The 27,067-nt window shown below is 37.7% G+C and overlaps 1 protein-coding gene across 1 annotated transcript in view; it reads left to right on the top strand.

The window, feature by feature from the left end:
• eif3hb (eukaryotic translation initiation factor 3, subunit H, b) overlaps window positions 1-27,067 on the top strand; it is a 70,850-nt gene that overhangs the window by 30,474 nt on the left and 13,309 nt on the right. Inside the window, exons 3-5 of the mRNA XM_073858338.1 lie at window positions 14,433-14,600; window positions 20,934-21,033; window positions 22,252-22,405. Of these exons, the coding sequence (XP_073714439.1) occupies window positions 14,433-14,600; window positions 20,934-21,033; window positions 22,252-22,405 (422 nt within the window). The remainder of the gene's footprint in view (window positions 1-14,432; window positions 14,601-20,933; window positions 21,034-22,251; window positions 22,406-27,067) is intronic.

Here is a 27,067-nt window from a genome sequence, read left to right as displayed (position 1 = left end):
AGTTTTCCTCATCTACTTTGTACTTCGTGATCAACAAACATAACAAAATAATACTTTAATAGCATTGCCAAACCTGTGATGGTTTTCTGTGACGGGAAAGAAACGTAAGCCATCAACAGCTAATAATTTCCGCGAGAGGCACTCGGTTGCTTGTTCTCCAGACAGCATCAAGCTTCTCATGCTAAAACATTGTGTTCTTACAAAGTAAGTGTTTTGGTTAATGCCATTAATGTTTATTTTTTAATCATTGTATACCACTAGTCAACTAAATAAATATAAAATGGTAAAGATGAATGCACATTTATACATTGATTTAATAGATTTATAGCATTTTGAAATAAAAAACTGTCATGGATTTATTGCATTTTGTGGAAAAAAGAATTCGTTTTTATAATAAATCTTTGAAAATCAAGTTATGGATTTGAATTTTTTATGTTTTTATAACCTAAAGATGCTATGTGAAAGTTTGTAACAGAAAATAGTGGTTTTCATCTTGTCACTTTCTTGGTATAGAAAACACGTTTTTACCGAAATTTGTCAAAATGGATTTATTGCGTTTTGGAACCAAACTCTTCATATATATATATAGGCCGATAAATATTCATATTATTTTCACAATGAAAAACTCCCAAACCGCGGACATCTTGTCTTTGCGCTAGACTAGCATACTCTTCTTAAGCCCGCAACACGTGTCATCTTCGTGCTATGTCACAGAAGCACCAATCAAAACTCCACATGGCCAGCAATGAGCAAGTGAAGTGGTTCACCAAACCAAAATAATCCATCATTTATCGGCTTTCATTTATCGGCCTAATTTTGCTATCAGACCGATAACCGATAATATTAAAAATAAGCAGTTATCGGCCAATAACCATATGTCGGCCGATATATCGTGCATCCCTAATATCTCACATTCTTTCTGTGAAAAGCATAACTCTTGCTAGTCTCTATATTATCTGCACCGACCTAAAATGTTGACTACACTGTAAAAGATTTCTGTAGAAATTACAGTATTTCTGGGTATTACTGGCAACTAGCTGCCAGTAACTTACTGTAGATTTTACATTTATGTTATTTACTGAGAACAGTTTGTTCAAAGTTAAATGGACATGAAACATTTTCAGTCTTTATCTTTTACAGTAAGTTACTGGCAACCAGCTGCATAATTACAGCAAAGTTTTTACAGTGTATAATTTTTTTTTTTTAAGTAATAAAATCATCAAAGTTATTGCAAACCATTTTGTTATACACATTTACGATATTTCAATACTTTATATTTATCAGAATCCTACTTTAGTCATTTCTGGAATATGCTTCCAGAGGAATTTTTAATTTTATTTTGTTACCATTACAATATCTTAATCCCACCCATAAGTTGTTCTTTGTTGGGTTTTGTGTTAACATCCATTAGAGATGTGACGAGACACTTACTTCACGAGATGAGACACGAGATTGGGATCACAAGTACAAGACAAGATTTTTAAACTTTTTAAGAAATCCTCAATGATAAAATTTATTAATGGGAAACTGAAATCACATAATTTTAAAATGTTTTGACTAATTTAGGACTGTCTCTAACAATTATTTTGGTAATTGATAATGAAGTAATTTAATAGATTTTTAGTAATAAAAATAGTCCTAAGTGAGCAATAAACTTTAAAATTACATACAATGATGATGCAATAATAAATGGTTTAAATAAAGTATCAAAACCAAGTAAACACATGGTTTTAATAGATAAAAACACTAATATATGTAATTAAAAACCAGCATTAAGTCTTATAACGAATGCCTCCAGAGGGCGCCAGCAGACTCGCGCTTGTTATTTTTGCTTTCGTATTAGATTTAGAAAATACTTACTTTTGGCCAAACAATGTTTTAATCCATTTAAATCTTTAATATTAGTCTATATAATTCTTTATAATAGAGGTGATACAACCACTGTAATTCTTGAGCAAGAACATGCAGACATTAAATCATGTAAACTCAGAGTATGGGTTTAAACTTAGATTAATGATTAACAAAAACAACGCGTATCAATGCATATTTTGAGTTCTCAAACAAACACTATTGGAAACCCAAACAGAAAAAGCACACGCAGTAAAAGACAATATAATGCATGCACTGTACAAGGTTTTGCCACAAACTTAACTTTATGCTGATATCACAAGACAGCATTTCACCTCCACAAGAAATCGTATGATAATTACGTCACATCCCTAGTACCATCCATACCTACCAAAATTGTATCTGTACATTTGATGTTTTGAGAAGTCAGGTCTTTGCTGCATCTTTGTATTACACACTTGTTTGTTGCTCTTCAGGAGTACTTTCTTTGTAAGTCTTGTCTCATTGGCTACGCTCAAACTGAGTGGGCCAAATGCTACAAAAAGCTTATCGCCACAGGGGCCCTACCTACCTTTCCTACCACAGGCCTCTCTCTTTAGCATCAGAATTTTTTTTTTTGTGATTCAACGTTTCATTTTTGTGTGGGACTCCTTGTGTCAAAAAATAGACAGTCTTTCTCAGTGCCTGACAAAAAGTGGCAACTAAGTGATGGATATGAGCTTTCTTAGAGAGGCTTGTTTTGGTCATACTTGGAAAGGCATCAGCACCATGTTATCTCTTTAACATCAGGGAATCAGACATTCTTCATATTTCTTGCTCACAGGCTGAATATCCTGTGTTCCTATTTTAGCTTTCCTGTCCCATAGTTTTTCCTTTCAATCTTATTAATCTTCACAAAAACACTGTTTTGGACCAGTTAGAGCTGCACAATACTGAGGAAAATGTGCTATAAGCGATTCTACTGTTGAATGTTGCGATATTCCTTGTGATATATAATTTCCCTAGATAAATGCTATTTTTATTAGCTAAATAAACAAGTAATGCATATTCTTCTGATGTAATTTAATCTAATGCAGGCTAAAAACACTATTTCAGACATAAGTTTGTCGCTGTTGTTGTTCTCACTCGTCTCTATTCCTGCCATATTGTTTTCCGTTCTCTACTTTGAGCCGCTAGGTGCACCTTTGCCCCGACGGTCTAGCCAATAGTATAACAGTATAAGACCTACTTGGTTGGTATTTAGTAAGGCCCCTTCTGATTGGTCTAATTTGAACTATCTAAGCATGCAACACACAAATGATAGACATGTAAAATAAATGTAAGTTATGTTATCACGATAGCATTATCATTTTTTCGCTATAACGTGCAGCCCACACCAAACAATTGACATAGAAAAAGTCCATATTTGACCCAACTATGGGTTTAAAACCACCCAGCATTTGGGGCTGAAACAACCTAGCATAGGGTACTTAACCCAACAGTTTAATTTGTCCATATTTTACCCAACTATGGCTTGCTACTAGTGCTATGGTATTATAACAATACCAAATCCTCAAAATCCAGATGATTTCACAGTATATTTTAGGGATGCACGATATATCGGCCGACATATCGTTATCGGCCGATAACTGCTTATTTTTAATATTATCGGTTATCGGTCTGATAGCAAAATTTGGCCGATAAATGAAAGCCGATAAATGATGGATTATTTTGGTTTGTTAAACCACTTCACTTGCTAATTGCTGGCCATGTGGAGTTTTGATTCGTGCTTTCTGTGACATAGCACGAAGATGACACATGTTGCGGGCTTAAGAAGAGTTTGCTAGTCTAGCGCAAAGACAAGATGTCCGCGGTCTGGGAGTTTTTCATTGTGAAATTAATATGAATATTTATCGTATATATATATATATATCTCGGTTATCGCCCCCAAATATAAAGAGTTATTGGTTATCGGTATTGGCCAAAATTTCCATACCGGTGCATCCCTAGTATATTTCTAATAAAAATACTGCAAATACACTTAGTAACACCTTTTTATTATAGCAAAGTTTTCCATTTTTCACAAAATAATGACTTTAGCTGGGTTACAGACAGGGTCACAAGACACATCGCGTCAAAGCAATATGAGTGATGTTATAATACTATTAGTTATTGCGATACTTTGTCTGGTTTCGTACCGGAAGACATAAGATATTGTGACAACCCTGGTCTACAGTGACATGTGATGCAGAAACACTTGATATATAGTGTCCTTGAACCTCGTGCCGTCGCTGCTCATCACCTTTATCTGTCACCTGCGTGTTATTGCTGCGTTTTCACTTTTGGACGCATGGATTTTGGCAGATGCATCTGGCTTCCGCTCGTACCGCCACGGTAAACACACACCCTCTGATTTATTACAAGTGTGATATTGATTCAATATAACGAATATGACCAGATCGAACCACAGCGTGATCTCATAGCCGGAGACGGTGGGAGGGTGTAGGAACTTGCAAGCATGCAACCCCTCTATGTGAGCTTATGGAGACCACCAGGGAGGTGCTGATCTGCTTTAGCTCTTTTTCTGTCTCCATCTCCTTGGGCAGAAGAAACAACCTGCTGCTCAGTGGAAACTTGATTGGCAGATCGGCTTGTGATGTTCTGCCTGACATGATTTCTCTGGTGTAATTAGGAGGCAGGGACCATAAAGCAGGAAGGAGATATATACACCTCGCTCCTCCCGAGGGGCATAGCGTGCACCGAGGCGGTCGGCTTGCTGAAGGGGTTACAACAGCTTAGTTCAGCTTGTCTAGCAAAGAGAAGCACCTCAAGACATGATGCTATCAGGTGCTCAGGACACGTATGGAGCATCTATGGTTTGTGTCATGTGGGGCTTATTTTACTCTTATGGAAACCATTTATGCATTTAAGTGACTTATAGTGCAGTTAATCTATAGATTTATCAGTATGTGTGTGTTCCCGTGGATTTGAGTTGCTGACAATGCTCTATCAAATGTGCAACAGTTTTTTGTTTATGCGCATGTATGCCTACGTCAAATATCGTCTTCAGATCATCCAGGTTCACATCTAGATGTTAAGATTTAATCAGCAACCAAATAAAACACTTGCACTAGATGGCGCCATAACTCTTTAGCAAAGCAGCGATTCGAGTTTATGCACAATACCTTTATATGCAAGGTGCTGATTTAAAGCATGAATAGGGTCTTTAATCTTATAAATCTGCGTAGAGGTGTGCATAATACAAGTGTGACCTAGTTGAAGTGCACATCTTTTTTATTGATGAAATAGAGAGAGAATTTTGCTGTGGAAGAGAGCGAGAAAGAGAAAATCAAGGTCTGAAAGCTTTAAAGTGTTTTTTTTTAATGCTGTCAAAGCTCGGGATTGGCGATGAGTCTTTACAAAGCTGAAGATTGTGGATACGACGGTACAGTATTATAACCTCAAGAGGAATCCATCCTTATTCATATGATTTCATTTATTAGGTATATCCATCTTAATGGCACTAGTGTATAAAGAGATGTTGTGTAAAAAAGGTATTTATTTGACTGATCACATGCTTAACTACGACCACAGGTGTCGTGAGGTTTACTGAAGGGCTTTAGAAAAAGACTTCAATTCACCATTTAAGACTAAACGGCACATACGGTGCAGTTTATCCTTGATGTATTCAAACCTGATCTGATGATCTAAATTAATTTGTTATATAGTACTTCACTCTATAAACTTTGAGTTGGCAAGTCTAAAGTCATATTTGGTTTCGAAATTAAGGTCTTTTTGAGTTGAATTATTCTTATAAATGTGTCAAGATTTTAAATCCTTGTGGTTTCTGGGCTGTGGTACCCGGTCACAGAACTGTCTTATGTCTTGTGGGAACCTTCATCCCACAAGACTATAAGGCAGGAGCCTTGTGTCAAAAGAGTATAAAAGGATCCAAAGATTGAGACAATGCAGGTGTCTAGCTGGATAAAGAGGTAGTGGATCTCATTTGCACTACAGGTGCTGGGATGTGGCATGGAAAACCATTACCTGGGCTTTCAGTCTGTTAAAAAACGTCTTGACCCCAGATGAAATGATCCTGCCCTCATTTATCCAGAACACAGTGTGTGAAAAATGACACTGTAGTGCCATTATATAGCTCGGTTATTCGTTTTCTACAGTATAACATTTTATTAAGTAATTTTATTCATCAGCGTTTTATTAGTAATTTTTTGATCTTCACTGAGAAATCTAAATGATGATAAGTTATACTCTTTGAGTTCAGCATCAAAATTGTGTGACCTACAAAATTTTTGTAATGAGGTGCCTCCTTTTCATCAGAAGCTACTTTTCAAACTTTTCATACATGCAGAAATATATACCCCAGACTGACTGTGTTAACACCAAGTCCTCCTGCTTTTATACCTGAGCTTGTCTTAGCCAGTAAAAGACTGAGACGATTTACTAAAGCAAGCCTGTTCTTTGTATAGTATGTTTCAGTAGTAACAACATAAACAAGCGGCTTTCGTGGAACACACGTAACTTCCGGTAAACTCCGCTAAGAATAGAAACAAAGTCCGTTTAGAGTAGTTTATTTGTAAAACAAGCAAAAATGACAACATATAGATTAGCCTACCTAGGACACCAAAACATTTGTTTTGTCATTTCCACAAACAGAAACCGGAAGTACAGTTCCCACCAGACGCGTCATCGCACATGAAATGTTTTTTATGATTGAAAAAATCTTAATCTGAAGGTGTATGTTTAAATGATTGAAATGGCTTTGTAGGAAAAAAATATTGTGCTGACATATCCTTTCCTTCATTAGTAAAGTAAAGTTTTATATGACAAACATATTTTTGAACCGTATCACTCGGCCAAATAATGCAGAACATATTGAAAACTTGTTGAACAACTATGTTGTTTAAAAATCAAAAATGGGACGCCTCAAAAAGCTGGCTGCAAATGCCATAGAGTATGATTTTGAAAATTGTAGGTAAAGGGTGACTACATTGAATATAAGATGCTAGAATGTAACATGAGTTTTGATTCATTTTGGATGCTTTTATTCAGTATAATACCCATAGTTACATTTGTGTTATTCAATAGTTTATAAGTTAATAAGTTTACTATCATTCTAAGATAGAAAAATATATAAATAAAGAATGACCGTTTCTAAACTTTTTAAAGGTATAGTTCACTCAAAAATGAAAATAATGTCATTAATGGCTCATGTCGTTCCAAACTCATAAGACCTCCGTTCATCTTCAGAACACAGTTTAAGATGTTTTATATTTAGTCCGAGAGCTTGTTGATCGTTCATTGAAAGTGTACGTACGGTATACTGTCCATGACCAGAAAAGTAATAAAAATATCATCAAAGCAGTTCATGTGGCATCAGTGGGTCAGTTAGAATGTGTTGAAGCATCAAAATACATTTTGGTCCAAAAATAACAAAAATTATGACTTTATTCAACATTGTCTTCTCTTCCGTGTCTGTTGTGAAGCACATGCGCGAGACTAAAGTCACGTGACTGCAGTGACGCGGATGACGAGTTATCCTCAGACATGTTTGCAAAGTTTTTTTTCAAACTTACAGCGTGCTTACAGCAGCGTGTGTAAACGAAGCCCGGGCGCACAAAAATCAAAACAAACAAAAAAAAAACAGCTGGGGCGCACCAGATAACACGGCAGCCGCGTTGTACGTCATCTGTGTCACTGCAGTCACGTGACTTTAGTCTCGCACATGCGCTTCACAACAGACGCAGAAGAGAAGGCAATGCTGAATAAAGTCATAATTTTTGTTATTTTTACCAAAATGTATTTTTGATGCTTCAACACATTCTAACTGACCCACTGATGTTTAGGGCCCTATAAAATCCGTTTTATTTTTTCCCAAATTCCGTTTTATTTTTTCCCAAATTCCGTTTTCTCCGTTTTAATTTTTGCAAATTCCGTTTTATCCGTTTTAATTTTTGGCAATTATATTTTTTACCCTTTACTTTTATTTAAGTCATAAAAAGAGTGTGCCTTTAATGTTAAGGATTAAAATGTAAATGATTTGGGGAAAAACTGGATAACAGGATTACTTAATGACTATAAAAGATACATTTACACACGCACATACACACGCACACACGCGCGCACACAACCAACTCAATTCAATGCATTGTTTAGTGTTGTTGCAGGAGGCGACAACAAGGTGTCAAAGCAGTGGTGCCTTCAGAAGTGCCTTAAACACATCAGTCCAGCGGAACGCGATCCATATTTTATACACAATCGCTTGAAATGCATATAACTTTACAAACATACACAGGATAGTGATCTGACTTAGGACAGCATGAGCGCGCAGCTCTTTGCACGTGCGAGCGAAAGAGAGACAGAGAGCGGCGCCATGATGCAGATGATTATATTTTAAATGCGAGGGAAAGTTAGTTTGCCTCAGCTCGCTTGAAATGCATAAAACTGAACAAATACATGAGGATTTGTGTTCGCACTTTGGACACGTGAGCGCGTGCACGTGAGAGGTACAGTGAGACAGACGTGGATGAGAGAGTGCATGTATCTTTGCGCTCACCGTGAACAGAGTGTTGACAAAATTTCCAAAATAACAGTTCTCCGGTCACATAAAAGTCATGTGAGACCTGCTCGGAACTAAGTGCTTAGCGTCGAATTTCTTAATTTTTTCGCTGACGAAAGCAGAGTCGTGGAGAGCCGCTTCGCCATGGTTTCAGTGTTTTGGAGGGGGTCTGAAACGACGGGAGGGGGCGTGTCGCCCAGATTTACTTCCCCCGGTCTGCATTTCCCCCAGACATACGTTCGTCTCCCACACAAAAACATACTTTTATTCAAAATATGTAAAATTCCGCAAAATTCCACGTTAATACTAGATTCCGTGTTAATTAGCCAATTCCGCGATTCCGTCCGTGATTCCGTGATCGTGGAAATTATAGGGCCCTAGATGTTACATGAACTACTTTGATGATGTTTTTATTACCTTTCTGGACATGGACAGTATACCGTGCATAGATTTTCAATGACGGGTCAACAAGCTCTCGGACTAAATCTAAAACATCTTAAACTGTGTTCTGAAGATGAACGGAGATCTTATGAGTTTGGAACGACATGAGGGTGAGTCATTTATGACATAATTTTCATTTTTGGGTGAGCTATCCCTTTAATGGTGTTCTATGCATAACACAGATCTGTCCTCTGCATGGCACTTGAGTTTTGAGACATTAGAAATACTGCATGGTGAGCTGTCAGTTGACTCATGCTGAGTCCAGTAATCTTTCTTTCTTCTGTTGAGTCTATGTTTACATATTACACTATCCAAACTGGACTCACCCACTAACCTAGGGCCCTATAAAATCCGTTTTTTTTTTTTCCCAAATTCCGTTTTATTTTTTCCCAAATTCCGTTTTCTCCGTTTTAATTTTTGCAAATTTCGTTTTATCCGTTTTAATTTTTGGCAATTATATTTTTTACCCTTTACTTTTATTTTAGTCATAAAAGAGTATGCCTTTAATGTTAATGATTAAAATGTAAATGATTTGGGGGGAAAAACTGGATAACAGGATTACTTAATGACTATAAAAGATGCATTTACACACGCACGCGCGCGCGCACACACAACTCAATTCAATGCATTGTTTTTTAGTGTTGTTGCAGGAGGCTACAACAAGGTGTCAACGCAGTGGTGCCTTCAGAAGTGCCTTAAACACATCAATCCAGCGGAACGCGATCCATATTTTATACACAATTGCTTGAAATGCATATAACTTTACAAACATACACAGGATAGTGATCTGACTTAGGACAGCATGAGCACGCAGCTCTTTGCACGTGCGAGCGAAAGAGAGACAGAGAGCGGCGCCATGATGCAGATGATTATATTTTAAATGCGAGGGATAGTTTGCCTCAGCTCGCATGAAATGCGTAAAACTGAACAAATACATGAGGATTTGTGTTCGCACTTCGGACAGATGCGTGAGCGCGTGACCGTGAGAGGTACAGTGAGACAGACATGGATGAGAGAGTGCATGTATCTTTGCGCTCACCGTGAACAGAGTGTTGACAAAACTTACAAAATAACAGTTCTCCGGTCACATAAAAGTCATGTGAGACATGCTCGGAACTAAGTGCTTAGCGTCGAATTTCTTATTTTTTTCGCTGACGAAAGCAGAGTCATGGAGTGCCGCTTCGCCATGGTTCCAGTGTTTTGGGGGAGGTCTGAAACGACGGGAGGTGGCGTGTCGCCCAGATTTACTTCCCCCGGTCTGCATTTCCCCCAGACATACGTTCGTCTCCCACACAAAAACATAATTTTATTCAAAATATGTAAAATTCCGCAAAATTCCGCGTTAATACTAGATTCCGTGTTAATTAGCCAATTCCGCGATTCCGTCCGCGATTCCGTGATCGCGGAAATTATAGGGCCCTACTAACCCATGGCCTGTCTATGACATTCTGGTCCTTAAATATGGATTTTGTATGGTCCACCGAATGTCTTGGGGTGCAAATTCTCTTGTAAAATCTGGCAATATTAAAGGAACAGTATGTAGGGTTGTGGCCAAAACTGGTACTGCAATCCCACAACTGGTGGCCAATACACAACATGACAACATAAACATCAGCTGAGGGCTGCAACTCCACTTTTTAAATGACAATATCCTGGCCAGACCACTGTTGTCAGTGATATAAGTATTTGAAATTAAAATGATTTCTTAATGTCTAGTGATATATCAGGGCCGTTTTATGATTAATTGCTATAAATTTCTTACATACTGTTCCTTTAAGTAAAACTTACACCTGGAGATATGTATTTTTTTATGTCATAGACGTTTCTTTGCTGTATATATATTTTCTCTGGTTTTGCTCAGCTCGAAAATATTTCATTGACTACAAAAGTTATTCAGAAGTCTCTAATGACTAGAAAATTCAAGCTGTGAGAACCCTGAAGTCTGGTCACATGGAAAAATAATTGCACACCTGTCCACAATAAGAAGCACAGTTTAAAATCAGTCAAGCTTATAGTATAAACCGTACCACACAAGTTTAATGCCAAATTTGAAAATATACACCAGTGTAACAAAAAATCTGCTTCCTTAAGTCCAATTTATAAGTCGGGCATATGGTCTACACTGTAGCTACGCCGTAGGTTATCCGTAGTCTCTGCGTAGCCTGATGTGCACTGATTTAGCTGAAACTGCATCAAAAGTCACTGTTTATTTACTTCCATCACTGCTGGTCTTCTCAAAACATACACAACAAGTTGTTGTTTCTTCTTCGTTTGTGGGACCTCAGGGTGAAGAAGAGTGATATTGATTTAGTATTGTTTAATTTTACCTGTCTTTCATCAGATGGGCTTTCTGTTATTGATTCTTCTTTTGCATTATATATATGTTTCGTATTGTTTTAAGATCTAGGTGCCGAAGTTAGTTGTACAAATCTGCAGTTTTAAGCCGCTTTGTTTTTCTGTTTTTCAACCACAACATTTGAAGTGTCCACAGAAGTCAAAAAGTTAATCTAAGATTGGACAACCAAACAAAAACTTCCATTCCGAAATCTGGTGGGTTTGGCCTTGTTTTTATATTTTTTTAGTGTGTTGTTTTTTTCCCCATGAAAACCCATTTAATTACAGCATGCCATCAGCTAGACTCTCATTATCCTGTTTTTGTGATGTTGTTTCAAATGTTTTTGGGGGGTTTGGTTTTGTGCTTTTTGTCTTGTTTTGCTTTTTTACTTCTTTTCTGTTTTTTATTCTCATGCAACTCATTTGTCCTTGTGAAATCTGGTTTGTGGTTAAAAACTGTGCTGTGGACTGGAATCTACATCTTTCTCTGGGCTTTTGATGTCCGTTTTGTATCCGCTTTAAGAGACATTGTTTTTGTCCCCTTCAATTTTTGTAGCACGCATTTTCTCCCAGAGCCAAACTAGAGATTTGTTCCCCCAATGGATCAAGCGTTAGATTAGTTACATTTTTTAGTTACTGTTGCCTTGAAGAATTTTATCCCACGGCTAGATTTTTTATCATGCAGATGTTTTCTCATGAGAGCAGACTGCTTCCTATTTAATATACCATACAAGATTCCCTGAATCATTTAATAAAATGAAGACCCTTGTTGTGCTCGTCCTTGATTTTTTTTTCTCTGCCTGAAATATTCCTGCTATCTCTCTTTGCAGTAGGGCTAAAATAAATGGTCTTCAAGTTATCAGTGGGGATCATTTTCGGAAATTGGAATTCTAGTCTGGCTCACAAGAGTGGAAAATTTTGTCCAGTAAACCTGAGGCGCTAATGTGTCTGTTCATACACGTACTGATATCTGTTAAAGCCAATCTGACTGCATTTGAGAAGAAATTGAAAGTTTCCGCCTATTTAAAAAACTAGTCTTCAGTCTCTTCATAAACTTTCTATACTTATAAGCTTAAAGTGACTTGTGGCATTTGTCATGTTATTGCATTCCTATGTCAAATCACTTTGCTGTTTTCCTCCCTTTTGTAAGTCGCTTTGGATAAAAGAAACTGCTAAATCCCAAATGTAATTAGAACTGATGAAAATCATTTTGGCCTATAGAGCTTCATATATGCACTCTATTATAATATGCCACATTTGTTTTTTCTAGAAGGGTTATGCCAGGAAGTTTGAAACTTTTGTGATCCCTGAATAATTTGCTCTATTCAATTTTTAATTAAGTTTATTTGTTGTTTTGCTATGTGGAAAAGCAGATTTAAAGGGGACATTTCACATAAAACTTTGATGTCCCCAGAGTACATGTGAGGTTTTAGCTCAAAATACCCAACAGATAATTTATTGTAGCATGCTAAAATTGCCACTTTGTGTTCTGTTAAATGGAAATGATCTTATCTCTGCATTAAATGGCAATGGCGTGGTTGGATAGTCCAGATTAAGGGGCAGTACTATCCCACTTCTGACATCACAAGGGAGCCTAATTTCAATGAGCTATTTTTTCACATGATTGCAGAGAATGGTTTACCAAAACTAAGTTATTGTGTTTTTCTTTTACAATTTTCTAGGTTGATAGAAACTCTGGGGACCCAATTATAGCACTTAAACATGAAAAAATTCAGATTTTCATGATATGTCTCCTTTAAAGTAAACACATTAGGACAGGCAGTATAAAAGATGCTTATGAAATATAGACTACTTTGTATTATTGCAAAATACATGTGCATTACTAGCAATAACAACTGCAAAAACAATAGGCTGTTTGCAGGCGAGCAATTATATTCAGCAGGTGTATCAAATTTTTCATAAGATGCATATTAGCAATACTAAATGTAAAATAGTTGTCTGTAGGATTGAAATCATGTAAATTTCATAATGCTAGTAAGCGGATATGCGTATCACATTTTTCATAAAATGTATATTAGCGATACTAACTCTAAAGTAATTGTCTGTAGGATTGTAAATGAATATCATCGCTCTTGAGGTTTGTTACCTCTACGTTAACACAAATGCATGTTAAGTAGTAAGCACACACATGCAATGCATCGGCCAAACGTTTAGATACTTGCATATACATTTATGCTCACACACTGTCACTATCTGATTGTCAGGGGTTTTGAATGAGATTGATTATTTTTCTGGGTCCGTTCTTTCTGTTGCAACTTTTACTCCATCATTCTACCTTTCTTTCTATCACGTCTGAACAGTCTGGCTTACTCGGGTCAACTTCTCTGTGTATCTAAGACTTAATATCTTCTCTCTGGCTTTAAGAGACTTTGGGATTATCAGAGCCTGACTTGAGCCTGGAGATATCCTACACCGGTGCCTATGAGCTTTAACAGTATGCTCTCTGTGAAATTTGTGTTTTTCAACCAGTTGGTCATTCTGTAACCTTTATATTGGGTGTTTTCAGTATACTAAAATGCACTTACATAGTGAATTTGAAAGGAATATTTTTAAAACTCTTTTTTTATCAAAAGCATAGAAAAATGATAAAGTATTAAATGCAATTTGTGTGCTATATTCCATGAGCTGTATGGTAAATGGTAAATGGACTGCATTTATATAGCGCTTTCACAGACCAATGGCCATCCAAAGCTCTTTACAAGTTGCCTTACATTCACCCATTCATACACCGACGGCGGTGTCAGCCATGCAAGGCGTCATCCAGCTCATCGGGAGCAGCTGGGGTTAGGTGTCTTGCTCAAGGATTAGGCTTTATAATTATTTCTTAAAAACAACTCTTAATATCTTATAAAGTTTTGCTTTTAAGGTAAATTTAGGTAATTTAGTTTTAATGGAAACAAATATTCTGTTCAGTTTTTATATGCAAAGCAATTACATTCTGGCCAGAATATTGATACTCGCAGCTTAAAAGCACACGTTTGTTCGAAAGTTCTTCCCTAGACACCAAAAATGGACTGAATAAATAATCTATAACCACTACTGAAGCAGTGAGGCCATGATTTTATTTGTAAGATATTTTCTCACTTTGCTTTTTGTTTACTGTGACTGTGACCCTTTTCTTCAGGTGAAGAGCTCCACATTATAAGATTGTAATCGGGAAGCAAAACTGTCTCTAGGCCTGCGGCTGTCTCTTTCACACTGATCTTATGTTTCTTCCTGCTTTCTTTTCCAGTTCAATATCAAATGGAGATGATGAGAAGTCTGCGCCACGTCAACATCGATCACCTCCACGTGGGTTGGTACCAGTCAACCTTCTACGGTTCTTTCGTCAGTCGGGCCCTTTTGGACTCTCAGTTCAGCTACCAGCACGCCATCGAGGAGTCTGTTGTGCTTGTTTATGGTAGGTTCCTCTTAGCTTTACCGTGACATTAGATAAATGCCCTGTGTTTGGAGAACCTAACTTAAAGGTGCAATGTGAGACTTCTAGAAAGATCTCTTGACAGAAAAGCAATTTAATATACATAACTATGTTATCAATGGTGTATAAAGAGCTTACATCATGAACTTTGTTTTTATTACCTTAGGCTTATGCTGAGTTTACACCAAGGGCGTTTCGGGCGTCAAAATCGCATCTATGGCGCCTAGTTTGCCGCTTGAACACTTTGAATGCATTTGCGCGTGTAGAGCGCAGTAAGTGCGCGTAAAAAGCAAGCATTTGACGCGCGTCAGAGGCAAACTCCGCTTCTTTTGGGATGGGAAAGTGCTATGCGGTTGTCTGTTTGCAAGCTGACTGATGTTGATTGTGCATTTATCGAGAGAGTTACCAGTTTGTATTTGGTAACCTTACTATATTGGGAAAGTAAACGGCGCGGGTCGATAAACGTAACGTGACTCAAAAGTGAAGTGTGTATTACAAATTACCAGGTTGCCCAAAGTCCTCACTGACACTCTTCCAAGCGAGGTCCTTTTTATTCCTGTCTCCTCTATAGAAATAAGAACTTGTGTCATATAGCTCCAGGTGACTGCTTACGGACAATATCAAGCGTTGCTTGAATGAGTGACTCTGGGCGGGGCTGCCACCACAGCAGCAAGCAGGCTCCTTATTGGGTAACGTGGTGCGAAATTCCGCCAAAGTCTAAATTTTTCAACTCGGGCGTCAGCTTCAATGTATTATGCTAAGCTATGCTAAAAGGGGTACCACCAGAACCAGAGATCGGCTGAATGAATTCCAAAACGGTAAAAATCAAATGTTTAATTCTAGGGAGCTATAAAATGAGCATATTTTCAAAAACGTGGAGTGTCCCTTAAATCCCTTTCACAAAGTGTTGATCCCCAAAAATTGCTCCCGGGATGGGGACCTAGTAACATTGTTGTAACATTGCTGGAACGCATCCAGAGGACAGGAACAATGTCATAAGGGGTGTCTCGTAGTGAGGATGCGTGTGTCATTGCAACAACATAGTTATTGTTCAGCTCTTTGACACAAGGGTTTTAAATGTAGATCAATGTCATGAGGACAAATGTCTGCAAACTGGAACGAAGCAAAGATCATGGAGGTCCTCATTTTGCTCGCTAAAGCCGAGATTGCTCGCCAGCTTAATAGAATGCTATGATATTCACCTGTTTATGATCAAATAAGGAAATGCACGCGTGTGGTTTCTCAAGAGAGAAATCACGGATAATGATGCAGAAAAAGTGCAGGAACGCAATAACATTATTACACGGCATGTCATGTGTCTTTACGGGAAGTGTGCGAATGCCCCCAGAAGTGTGAATTAACCAAAATCAAGCGATTCGGGACAAATCACAGACACATTATTCTTGTTTTTCTTTCATAATCTGTGTGTAAAAAAGGGTTTTCAACATGTTTCAAAACCCCTTCAATATGCACACTTCTTCCCTCTTCTCTCTCTACCCCACTCTTTCTTGGCTGTGGACAGCATCCCCCCCTTGTTTAAACAGGAGGCTGGTGTGTGTATCGGTCCAGGCTGCAGCTTCGTCTAGACAGGGTTTCCTCCCCTCTGTTTATTTAGCCTGCTATCAGCGAGCTGATGTGTACCTTCAGCAGTGGATTGAGGACCCAGACACCCCCTCATCCACCGGCACAGTCGCCACCCATCCCAGATGTCTATGGGCCAGTGGTTGAACAGCTGACAGAGAAAGCAGCATTAATACCAAATCTGTCCCCGAACACACACTCCACACACCTCTACTACCCACTTAAGACAGCCCTGCCGTAAACACTCTACTATTACAACATAGATTAAATGGAGGCGTTTGAAACTTTAACCATTCCCACACCGTCCTTCATTCATTTCACACCTCTTTTCATTTCTTTCTCACTCTTTAAAAAAAAATATTTTAGTAGTTTACTCAAAAAATAAAAATTATGTTAACATTTATTCATTATAATGTCATGTATATGGCTCTATATTTCTGTTATTTATTAGTTTTTTATCTCAGTATGTCACATCTAAACATCCTTAATACAACATAAATGTTATGTCTTTTAACTTTTTCAAGATATTAAAAAGTTTATTTTTATAACCATATTGCCAATTTTCTTGTATAAGCTTTAGCCAAACTACATTTTGTTTTGCTGACTGTGCAGCAAGAAAATTAATGCAATATATAAACAACTAAATATCTTCTGCACTATTGCTTCTCTAGTAATATGATCTTGTATTAAGAACGTTGAGTATTTTTACTGGAAAACAAGACCACATTACTGATATTTTCTAGCACTCCGACATCTCTCTCCAGATGTGTGTCCCTATCAGAGTGTTTGTTCAGTCTCCTCCTTGTGGTGGAAGGCAGGCCCTCCTCACTAAAAATATATCAGACACCTAACAGCTGCCAGAAACCCCACCCTGCACCAAGTGCTCTTTCTACACGAACAATGAGAGCATTCAGACATTCAGCGGGCCGATGGTTGCACAGACGTGGGGCTTGATAGACGTAGTTTCATATATTATGCTGGCTTTCACGTACAAGGTGGCTGGAAAAAACATTTGTGCAAATGGAAATATATACAATAGTGTAAAGCAGGGGTTCTCAACCTTTTGCAACTTATGGGTCACCAATGATAGTTTAAAAAACATTCTGAGGACCACCTTTCCAAATATGATACCACTATATGTTTTATTTACACACTTTATTAAGGCAAACAATACATTTTTTAGTTTAGCAGTACAAAAGATGTGTATATCTTACATAAAGATGAAATTGTTACCGAGTCCCACAGCAACACTTGTTATCGGCTGTTTGCTTGTCACCCGCGGCACGCTCCTTTATCAGTGCATATAATAGGCTGTTTAAGATCTAGGAACTGTGATATAATGTAGTCCAATGCAGTTTTAGCAATGCGTTAACAGGCGTTATATCGAACGCGCCCCCTATCATTATCGATTAAGGTGTATCAACGGTACATATCGATATTGTTTTATCGCCCAGCCCTAACACAGACTAACAGAAAATTTAAGATGTACAAATGTATCAAAAACTAAGCATTATTACTGTACATGCCTTTCGCATCACCATGAAGACGCTAAAGGTCTAGGAATGCCATTGCTTTCAATGGGAAATCACAGGTGTTATTTCCAGTAGAAAAAAGTGATCCAAAATTCCACCTTTGAGAAATTGCATCTATAAAGTAAAATAAAATTGATAATTATTTCTACTCGTACACATGCATAGAATTAAAGGTGTCTTTATTTGACACATAAGCCAAACAACTAAAAGTACCCTGCACGTCAAAAAATTATGATAAACGAAATACGCAAGTGACGCCTATAGCTAGAAGTGTAGTCCCGTTTTACATGTACGTGAGGGTCCTCGTACAGTGTGCATGACCCAAATTTCATTGTTAGAGAAGTATGTGCGATTTTTGCTACCGCACGTACTTTGTACATGTAGTTTGCGCATGCACTTAGGCTACAGGAGATTGTAGTATGTAGTACAGAAGATGCCAATGCATGTGTGTCTGTGCACATGTACGAGTCAAATAACTATGCTTTGCAAGGCTGTGCGCTTGACCGTGCGCATACGTTTGCATGTAAAAAATACTCAGGGCTTATGGTACCGTTCGCATCTTTATATTAACGTGTGGCTTTGGATTGCACAGAACTGTCTCCCACTTTTTTTTCCCCAGAAAACGATCTGGTTCACAGTAGCATAATGTTACTGCATCTAAATAAATAAAAAATTTCAGTGTAACGTTCTGATTGGTAATTGGTGTTGCGAAATTCCATCAAAAATTGATTTTTAGATCATGCATCTTGACTATGCGTTTTTGCTCATTTAAATTCATAAGAACAATTTAAAGGTGCAATTTGTAAGATATTTGCAGTAAAATCTCCAAAAACCACTAGGCCAGTGTTATATATTTTGTCCAGCTGATTACTATCAATATCTGTAATGTTTTCAACTACTTGTAAATCGTGAGAAAATTTCCATTAAAAACATTGACACGGGGCAGTGCAGTCTCCTGTCAATGACGTTAATATCCATGTGACCCTTTGTCACCGCCTTTACTGACGTAAACCACATGACCACACTGGTAAAAATAAAATGGCGGCCAAGGAAGCGGCTGGAGCACAAATTTGGTGAAAATAAACGTATATTTTCACTTTTTAAGCATTTTAATTTCATTTCTAGCGAGAAATTAGTATTGTAGTTTTCAAATATGTGATTAGTTATCACAAAGGCTCTCTGTTTATATTTCAAACACGCTGCCTTTGAAGTGCGTCGGAAAGCCTTTCTCTGAGCGGCCTTCAGAAGTCATGTCCTCATGAGGCAGCGAGGCCACAAGTCCTCACAGTCTTGAGGTTTCGGACGCAGCCAGTGTCGTGGACAAATGCGGAACTATGCGCTTGCTTATGGACTTATGGATATCTCTGTACCGTCTGCCGCTGGTTGTGTCAGCTCCTGTAAGCGTACGGGCCAACCAAACGACCCAAGAAGAGTTTGGAACAAAACGAGACAGGATCAATTTGGTGTTGCATTATCTGGATAGAGAGAGCTTCACGACAACATTTAACTAGACCGAGATTCTGATCCTGCTTGTGTTTTACGCGATGGGTGAGTTGTTTTGATTCGTAACCCTTCAAAAAACGTATGCTATTATATTAATCACAACATTAGTGTGTAGATTGTAATCAGCGCGTTTTCCCGCGGACGATATTCACATCAAAGGTATTGTGAGATTCTGATCCTGCTTGTGTTTTACGCGATGGGTGAGTTGTTTTGATTCGTAACCCTTCAAAAAACGTATGCTATTATATTGATCACAACATTAGTGTGTAGATTGTAATCAGCGCGTCTTCCCGCGGACGATATGCACATCAAAAGGTATTGTACAGCAATATAAATGGTCATTTTAAGACACTTAACAATAAGATTTGTACTGTCAATACATTATTATGTGAAAAATCATTGTAGATTGTAAGTTGAAAACTTAATTCTGAGCTGTGTTTACCATCGAATTTGGACTAATACTGTAATATCAATATGACTAACAATTTCGTTTTGAACATCACATATAAACTTACATAATGAAATAAACGATGTCATCAAACGCAACATTTATAAGACTTGATTACCTTATCCATCAACGTGATTTCTCGTTCTCGTCTGATATGGCTAAAGTTAAAGACTACAAATCCCATAATTCCACGCTGCTCCAGAGCGTCAGTAAACAACATCATTGTTTTTGTTTGATCTGGCGCCATCTTTCGGCGCATTTTACAAATTGTATCTTTAATGTGTAAATAACAAGATTTGTCAATTAAAAATAAAAATTTATTTGGCGTGGACTACCACTGCGTGCATGCGCAGCCCACCAGGTGGTGCTCTGAGGCCCATTAGTGGTCATTGGTTTAAAGGATAAAAATCGTTTAAAAATGATTGCAAAACTAGTTTCCTTTTTAAGTAGTGGTGCATAAGTAGATCTTACAATATTGACATATTTTGTCAGTGTTATTAGAGTGATAACCCTCTATCTGCCCCTTTAAAATGGTCTTGTTCCACTAATAGATGGCTTACTGAATCGTACCCATTTCTGAGAATGTCTTAAAATCTCCTCGTTTTAAAATCCCCCCATGGCATATTGAAAAGACGGAAAATCTTTAATGCTTTCCACAATGTCTAAATGCATTTACTGTAATATGAGTGAACGAGGACAGAACTCTGCTGGAAATGTGTAAATCTGCTATTTGGATAACAGGCAGAGCTGACCGTCAAGTTACGTCCGTCTTCATCCGAACACTAATGAAGCCTTTTTTGACGTGAAATGTCAGCCTTCAGACAGTGAGTTTAATCCAGTCTGACTAGCTGACAAATACGCTCCCTCTGTGTATTAGCATCTGCTGCTTTTCAAATGTCATAATCTCAATTTTACCTTTCAAACAGTTCTTTCAATAGGTTTTTGTTGTTCTGCTGTTTTCTGTTGTCTTGATCATCTCTGTAGGGAAATTTAGTTTGTTTGTTTCAGTTCACGCGGCATTCATACCAAAACAATTCATTAGAAACAAACAAAAAATCACATTAATACCTTATAAAAATGTATACGCATTGTCACTGAGACTCCCCATTATTATTATTTTTATGCAAGAAAGGGAAAGTGAATTGAATTTAGATTCCTAATTGCGTGAAGTATGAATTTGTTTTCCTTCTGTTTTTTGTAAATATTGGCATCCTAAATGAATGTGTTGTCTTTGGTTCTTTCATCTTGTAGATCCTTTAAAGACATCACAGGGATCTCTGTGTCTGAAGGCCTACAGGTTAACCCCCAAGCTCATGGAGATCTGTAAGGAGAAGGACTTCTCAGCAGATGGGTAATAAACATGCAGACTCGCACCTTAGTTAAAGCCTATTGCTTTTTTGCATAAAATATTCAGGCCTGGTCTAAAACCAAAAATTTAGTTTGGTAAAGCCACTTTTTGTGTATTTAGTACTTTTGTCTGACACAATAACATCATTTATTTGAATTATCTTTATCTGGCTACTTTTCAAAAGTAAATTTTATCGCCCTTAAATAATTAGGAAATACTTTGGCTTTCATTGGACATCAACTTTTACATTTCACTAAAACACCTTTATTGAGGTGGTTTCAGCTACTCCATACGCGCACAGGTTGGCAAGCGCCTTGCGTGACTGTATAGAGCTCCCCCCCAAAGTATTGTCAGTTTTTATCAATTGATGATTGGTTCTTTTAACTGGAAGGCGGAAATTCCATTGGAGCAGCCATGTTGAGCAGTGCATTGTCCCCTATTCATAGGATGTGGCTAGAAGGGATACAGCTACGACCAAAATCTTGTGAAATCTCGCCGGATGATGGCTGTTTTCATCCTAATCCTACCCCCAAACCTAACTGTAAACCCAACATTTCATGGGATTTAGGGCCTAGCTGTATCCAATCTAGCCAGAACCACTGTTTTCATTCCAGTCCTACCCCAAACCTAACCCTAAACCCAACATCTCACAAGATTTGACCATAGCTGTATCCCCTCTAGCCACAACCATATTCATAGCAATAGGAAGGCTCAATTCTGTTATATACCCTTTGGATAAACTAAACACTTGGCTCTTTATAAAGGGGACGGAGCTACCCAAACTACTTTCCGCCACAAATTTTCCGTTTCGGTGAAAATACAACACATCGACCAAAGCTGCGTATCTCAAGGCGCTTTAGTGTCTCTTTTAACTGCTAATGAATCAGCATATCCTGTAAATAATTCAATTAAAAGTAAATTGACAGCCCTAAACCGATCAAAGCTGCTTGTTGCCTTTAAAAATCAGTTGACTGCTCAGCCTTGAGTGCTTGTCTAATGGATCAATTAGTGATCGAGAAGAGTTGAATTCATCCAATCACTTCATTAGAACGATCTGCTCAGAAACCTCGCTTCCATTGCAAGAGACTATTTGGAGTAAGGCACCATCCCAGTTACTATCCTAATTGGATGATAATGCCAGAGATTGCGAATAGGAAGTTGCGTTTTAAATCTGACCCTTTGTTGACGGATTGGAAAATGTCTTTTTTTGTGTGTGCACAGGCTGAAGAAGGCAAGCGTGGGGTATGAGAACATGTTTGAAGAGGTGCCAATCTTCATCAAGAACTCTCATCTCGTCAACGTTCTGCTATGGGAGCTGGAGGGCAATTCCACTGTCACAGACAACCACGAGCTCCTCAACCTTTCCAGCAGTTCTGATCGCACACGTTCACAACACTTCCAGGGATTTCCAAATGAGAGCGAGAGCATGTGTAAATTTGTACTATCAGTCAGATGTCCCTAATGATGATTGCTCAAATTAGCAGGAACTCATCTTTTCTGATGTGAACTAATGGAGAGGTCAGTGCCGCCCGGGCGATTTGTTTCTAGACGACGTCTGGCTTTAATCGCTTTCAAATTAGACTTTCTAAAGAGAAATACTTCTGACACTCAAACTGTGAAAGATGTTCCTCAGACATTTTGCCTCTTGAACTACAAGAGGGCTTTCAAAATGACAGTCCACAAGCGACTTTACTCTCGAATTTGCAGCAGCTCTTATCTTCGTCTCGCAGAATCCTCATGTTGATATTAGAAAGAAGTTTTATTGCTTTCGTAAAGGCAGTGTCGTAAAGTTTGCGGGTGACAAACGTAAGGTTGCAGGTTTGAACCCTTTGCAGGCATCCGTGGAGATTTTACAGAGTTTTGCCAAATGTCTTGAATCCATTTTTAGATAAACGAAACAGTAGGCAGAAAAACACTTTGTTGAATCTCATGTCATACAGCCACATCTAAGCTATAGGTTTGTGTAACATTTCATTAAAGTATGGGTTGTTTTATTCTGGTTTGCCCTCTAAACAACTCTTTCCTGTGGAAAGTGAAATAAAACATTAAAGAATAAATGTTAATAACGTGAATGCTTTGAAGAGGAACGGGCTCAGGTTATAAAAGATCATTTTCTGTAGATCTTCCTGCTGGTCAATTTTCTCCTTCAGTTCTTCTGTTTGTCATTGTGGGCCTGGAGTGAGCCTGAAGAGATGAGACATTATATCAGATGCCATCAATATTTCACACTTTTTTCATTTGAATTATCTCTGCATATATAGCTTGTGTGAATGTGTGGGAAGTGTTGAACAAGGGGAGGTTCGAGTTTCCAATTATTATTTTCATCATTTTTTTCTGAGCAGCTATGGTTGAAATGATGCTTCTTGGGACAGAAATATCAATTTTTGCTGCTGCTTCTTGAATTGTCAAAGGTCCAAGAGGGTTTGAAGGCCTCCTAATGGCTGACTAGAAAGGGAATTTTATCTTTTTAATTTGTCTCACTTAATTCGCCCTGCCAGATGCAGTTTTTCCCCAGATGAAAGGGGGGAACCTTTGGCGCACTTCTTAGGACTTGAAAGAATACATCTGTAATTACCTCTCTCACTCTCTCTCAAACCAGAGGAACACACACACACACACACACACACACACACACACACACACACACACACACACACACACACACACACAGATTAGCATTTTTACACTGTAAATTAGCAGTTCAGATGCAAAATTTACAAAAATTATTTCGCTGCAAAACCCTCTAAGTGCATGCAAACAGAAGCAGAGTCAAAATCACTAAAGAAGCCAGAATTTAAGCTCTGTTTTTTTGCACAGGGCTACTAAAGGGTTAATGGTGCCACACGGTGATCAACAGTAAAAATTATAAATTGAACCTCTTTGCAAAAAGAAAAACCACAAAGAATCAAAAATGCATGATGATAAGGTGTCATGGCTCTGCAATGTTGTTATAATGGAAGTCAGTGGGGCAAAAATGGCCACAAACAATAAATGAGGGAGAAAAAATAAATCTGATGCTGCACAAAAACTAAAAATGCATCAAAGCCAATGTTTTTACTAATCTTTTACATGCCCAAGACTTCAAAAAAGGTAAAAGAAAATCCAGTCCACAATCACTTTTTATTTTGAAAATCGGTCATTTTGTGTGTTTTTTTCCCCCCAAATCAGTGACGCCACTTGGCAATTAGCTCTTTCCCCGCCAACGTTTTTAAATAAAGTTGCCTGCCATCACCAGCATTTTTTATGATTTTCACAAAAGTTTAATGCCTTCCAGAAATTTTTATTTTTTAAATATATAAACAAACAATATATCAAATGAAAGAACAGACCCTCTGCTTTCAAAAAAACAAAAAACAAAAAAAAAACGTTTCATCCTACCTTTTCTTTTTATCACCTCTCAAATATGGGTAGGTTTCTTCAAAAACACCCAATTTTGAGCAAAAAGCTGAGATAATTCCATTTTTGTGAAGGACTCTTGATAGAGATCAGATGCAGAGCGATCCTTAAAATATACACAGAGTTCTTTCTCTTTCACGTGAGGCGCTACTTCCGGGTTGTATAAGTTGCAGAAGTGCGGCACCTGGTGGATAATAGCGGTATTCCTGAAAGCCGGAAATTCTCGTCATTGGCAGGGAAGCGTTTTCTCTTAATTGACGAGTTATCTCGTCAATGACGGGGAAAGAGTTAAAGAGTTAAAAATCATGGAATTTTTGTAAACATTTGGTAGTTTTGATCAGTACTGAGGTTCATTAATAGATTTATGCAAAAACATTTGGAAAAAATACATTTTTCAGCAGTTTAATTTATTGGCCATTTTTTGCCTCTAACAACACGTAAGGGTAGTAAATTTAATTTTTTTTTTTACAAATTTCAAAGCATTTTCTTAAAGGTGCAATTTGTAAGATATTTGCAGTAAAATGTCCAAAAACCACTAGCCCAATGTTAGATATATTTTGTCCAGCTGATTACTATCAATATCTGTAATGTTTTCAACTACTTGTAAATCGTGAGAAAATTTCCATTCAAAACATTGACACGGGGCAGTGCAGTCTCCTGTCAATGACGTTAATATCCATGTGACCCTTTGTCACCGCCTTTACTGACGTAAACCACATGACAACACTGTTCGAGTTCGAAAAAATAAAATGGCAGCCAAGGAAGCGACTGGAGCACAAATTTAGTGGAAATAAACATATATTTTCACTTTTTACACATTTTAATTGCATTTCTAGCGAGAAATTAGTATTGTAGTTTTTAAATATGTGATTAGTTATCTCAAAGGCGCTCTCTGTTAATATTTCAAACACGCTGCCTTTGAAGTCCATCGGAAAGCCTTTCTCTGAGCTGCCTTCAGGCCTCCGAGTCCAAAGTCATGTCCTCATGAGGCAGCGAGGCCACAAGTCCTCACAGTCCTCACAGCCTTGAGGTTTCGCACGCAGCCAGTGTCGTGGACAAATGCATAACTATGCGATAGTGGCTGTCGGGCTACACGCTTGCTTATGGACTTATGGATAACTCTTTACCGTCTGCCGCTGGTTGTGTCAGCTCCTGTTCGCGTACGGGCCAACCAAACGACCCAAGAAGAGTTTGGAACAAAACGAGAGAGGATCAATTTGTTGTTGCATTATCTGGATGTAGAAGAGCTTCACGACAGCATTTAACTAGACCGAGATTCTGATCCTGCTTGTGTTTTACGCGATGGGTGAGTTGTTTTGATTCGTAACCCTTCAAAAAACGTATGCTATTATATTGATCACAACATTAGTGTGTCGATTGTAATTAGCGCGTCTTCCCGCGGACGATATGCACACCAAAAGGTATTGTACAGCAATATAAATGGTCATTTTAAGACACTTCACAATAAGATTTGTACTGTCAATACATTATGTGAAAAATCATTGTAGATTGTAAGTTGAAAACTTAATTCTGTGCTGTGTTAACCATCGAATTTGGACTAATATAATATCTATGACTGAAAATTTTGTTTTGAACATCACATATAAACTTACATATTGAAATAAACGATGTCATCAAACGCAACATTTATAAGACTTGATTACTTTATCCATCAACGTGATTTCTCGTTCTCGTCTGATTCATGGCCATCAGCGGTTGAGTTAAAGACTACAAATCCCATAAATCCACGCTGCTTCAAAGCGTCAGTAAACAACATCATTGTTGTTGTTTGATCTGGCGGCATCTATCGGCGCAAATAATACAAACTGCATCTTTAAAATATGTGTAAATAATATTTGTAGTAATAATATTAATATTTATATAATAATATTTGTCACCAAAAATCATTCCATTTCCTAAAACACAGAGAAAGTTGTGGCCAAATTAAGACTAAAAAATAACAAAAATTGCCAAAAATGGCCCCAACAACACATAAGGGTTAATCTGCAAATCGCATGCAAGACGAACATAGACATGTAATGAAGTTGATCCATGGTTCTGCTCGCATGCGATAAAACATGCCATGTCATTTCACATGCCGTCATTCATTCAATTCATCTACCATGCACTTAGAGGACGTTGATAAAAAATGGTGTTTAGCAGAATCTGCAAAAAAAACTGTAATTCTGCATTTCCTGAAGTGGGGATTAAGCGGATTTAAAACAAAGGTATTTGATGTATAATATGTGCCGAGAACATTTGGTTAATATCATTCTCATTTTTGACGAAGGTGGAATTCAGCAGCTTTTGAATCCGAGCTCCTCATATATTATTAGATGCTATGATAAAACATTAAACAAATTCGAGCAAAATTTTAACCACAACTTTATTTTAAAAATGTCAGTTTGCATATTAATATTTCAATCAGTAAAACTTTTTTTCTTTTAATGTCACATCTATCTGCCACTTGTTTGTGTGCAATCTCTCTCTTTTAAAATACATAAAAAGCATTCGCAGACAAGCCGGATTTATCTGTGGCTTTTCTTTTTCGTCATTTTTCCTTTTTTCTATCTTTTCTCTCTCCTTTTTTCTCCACATCTGTTTAAGTTATCTCTGTGCAGTCTGCTGTTACCGTAGAAAC

The sequence above is a fragment of the Misgurnus anguillicaudatus genome, chromosome 20 (assembly GCF_027580225.2).
Source record: "Misgurnus anguillicaudatus chromosome 20, ASM2758022v2, whole genome shotgun sequence".
NCBI lineage: Eukaryota > Metazoa > Chordata > Actinopteri > Cypriniformes > Cobitidae > Misgurnus > Misgurnus anguillicaudatus.
This window is presented reverse-complemented; position numbering and strand designations above follow the sequence as displayed.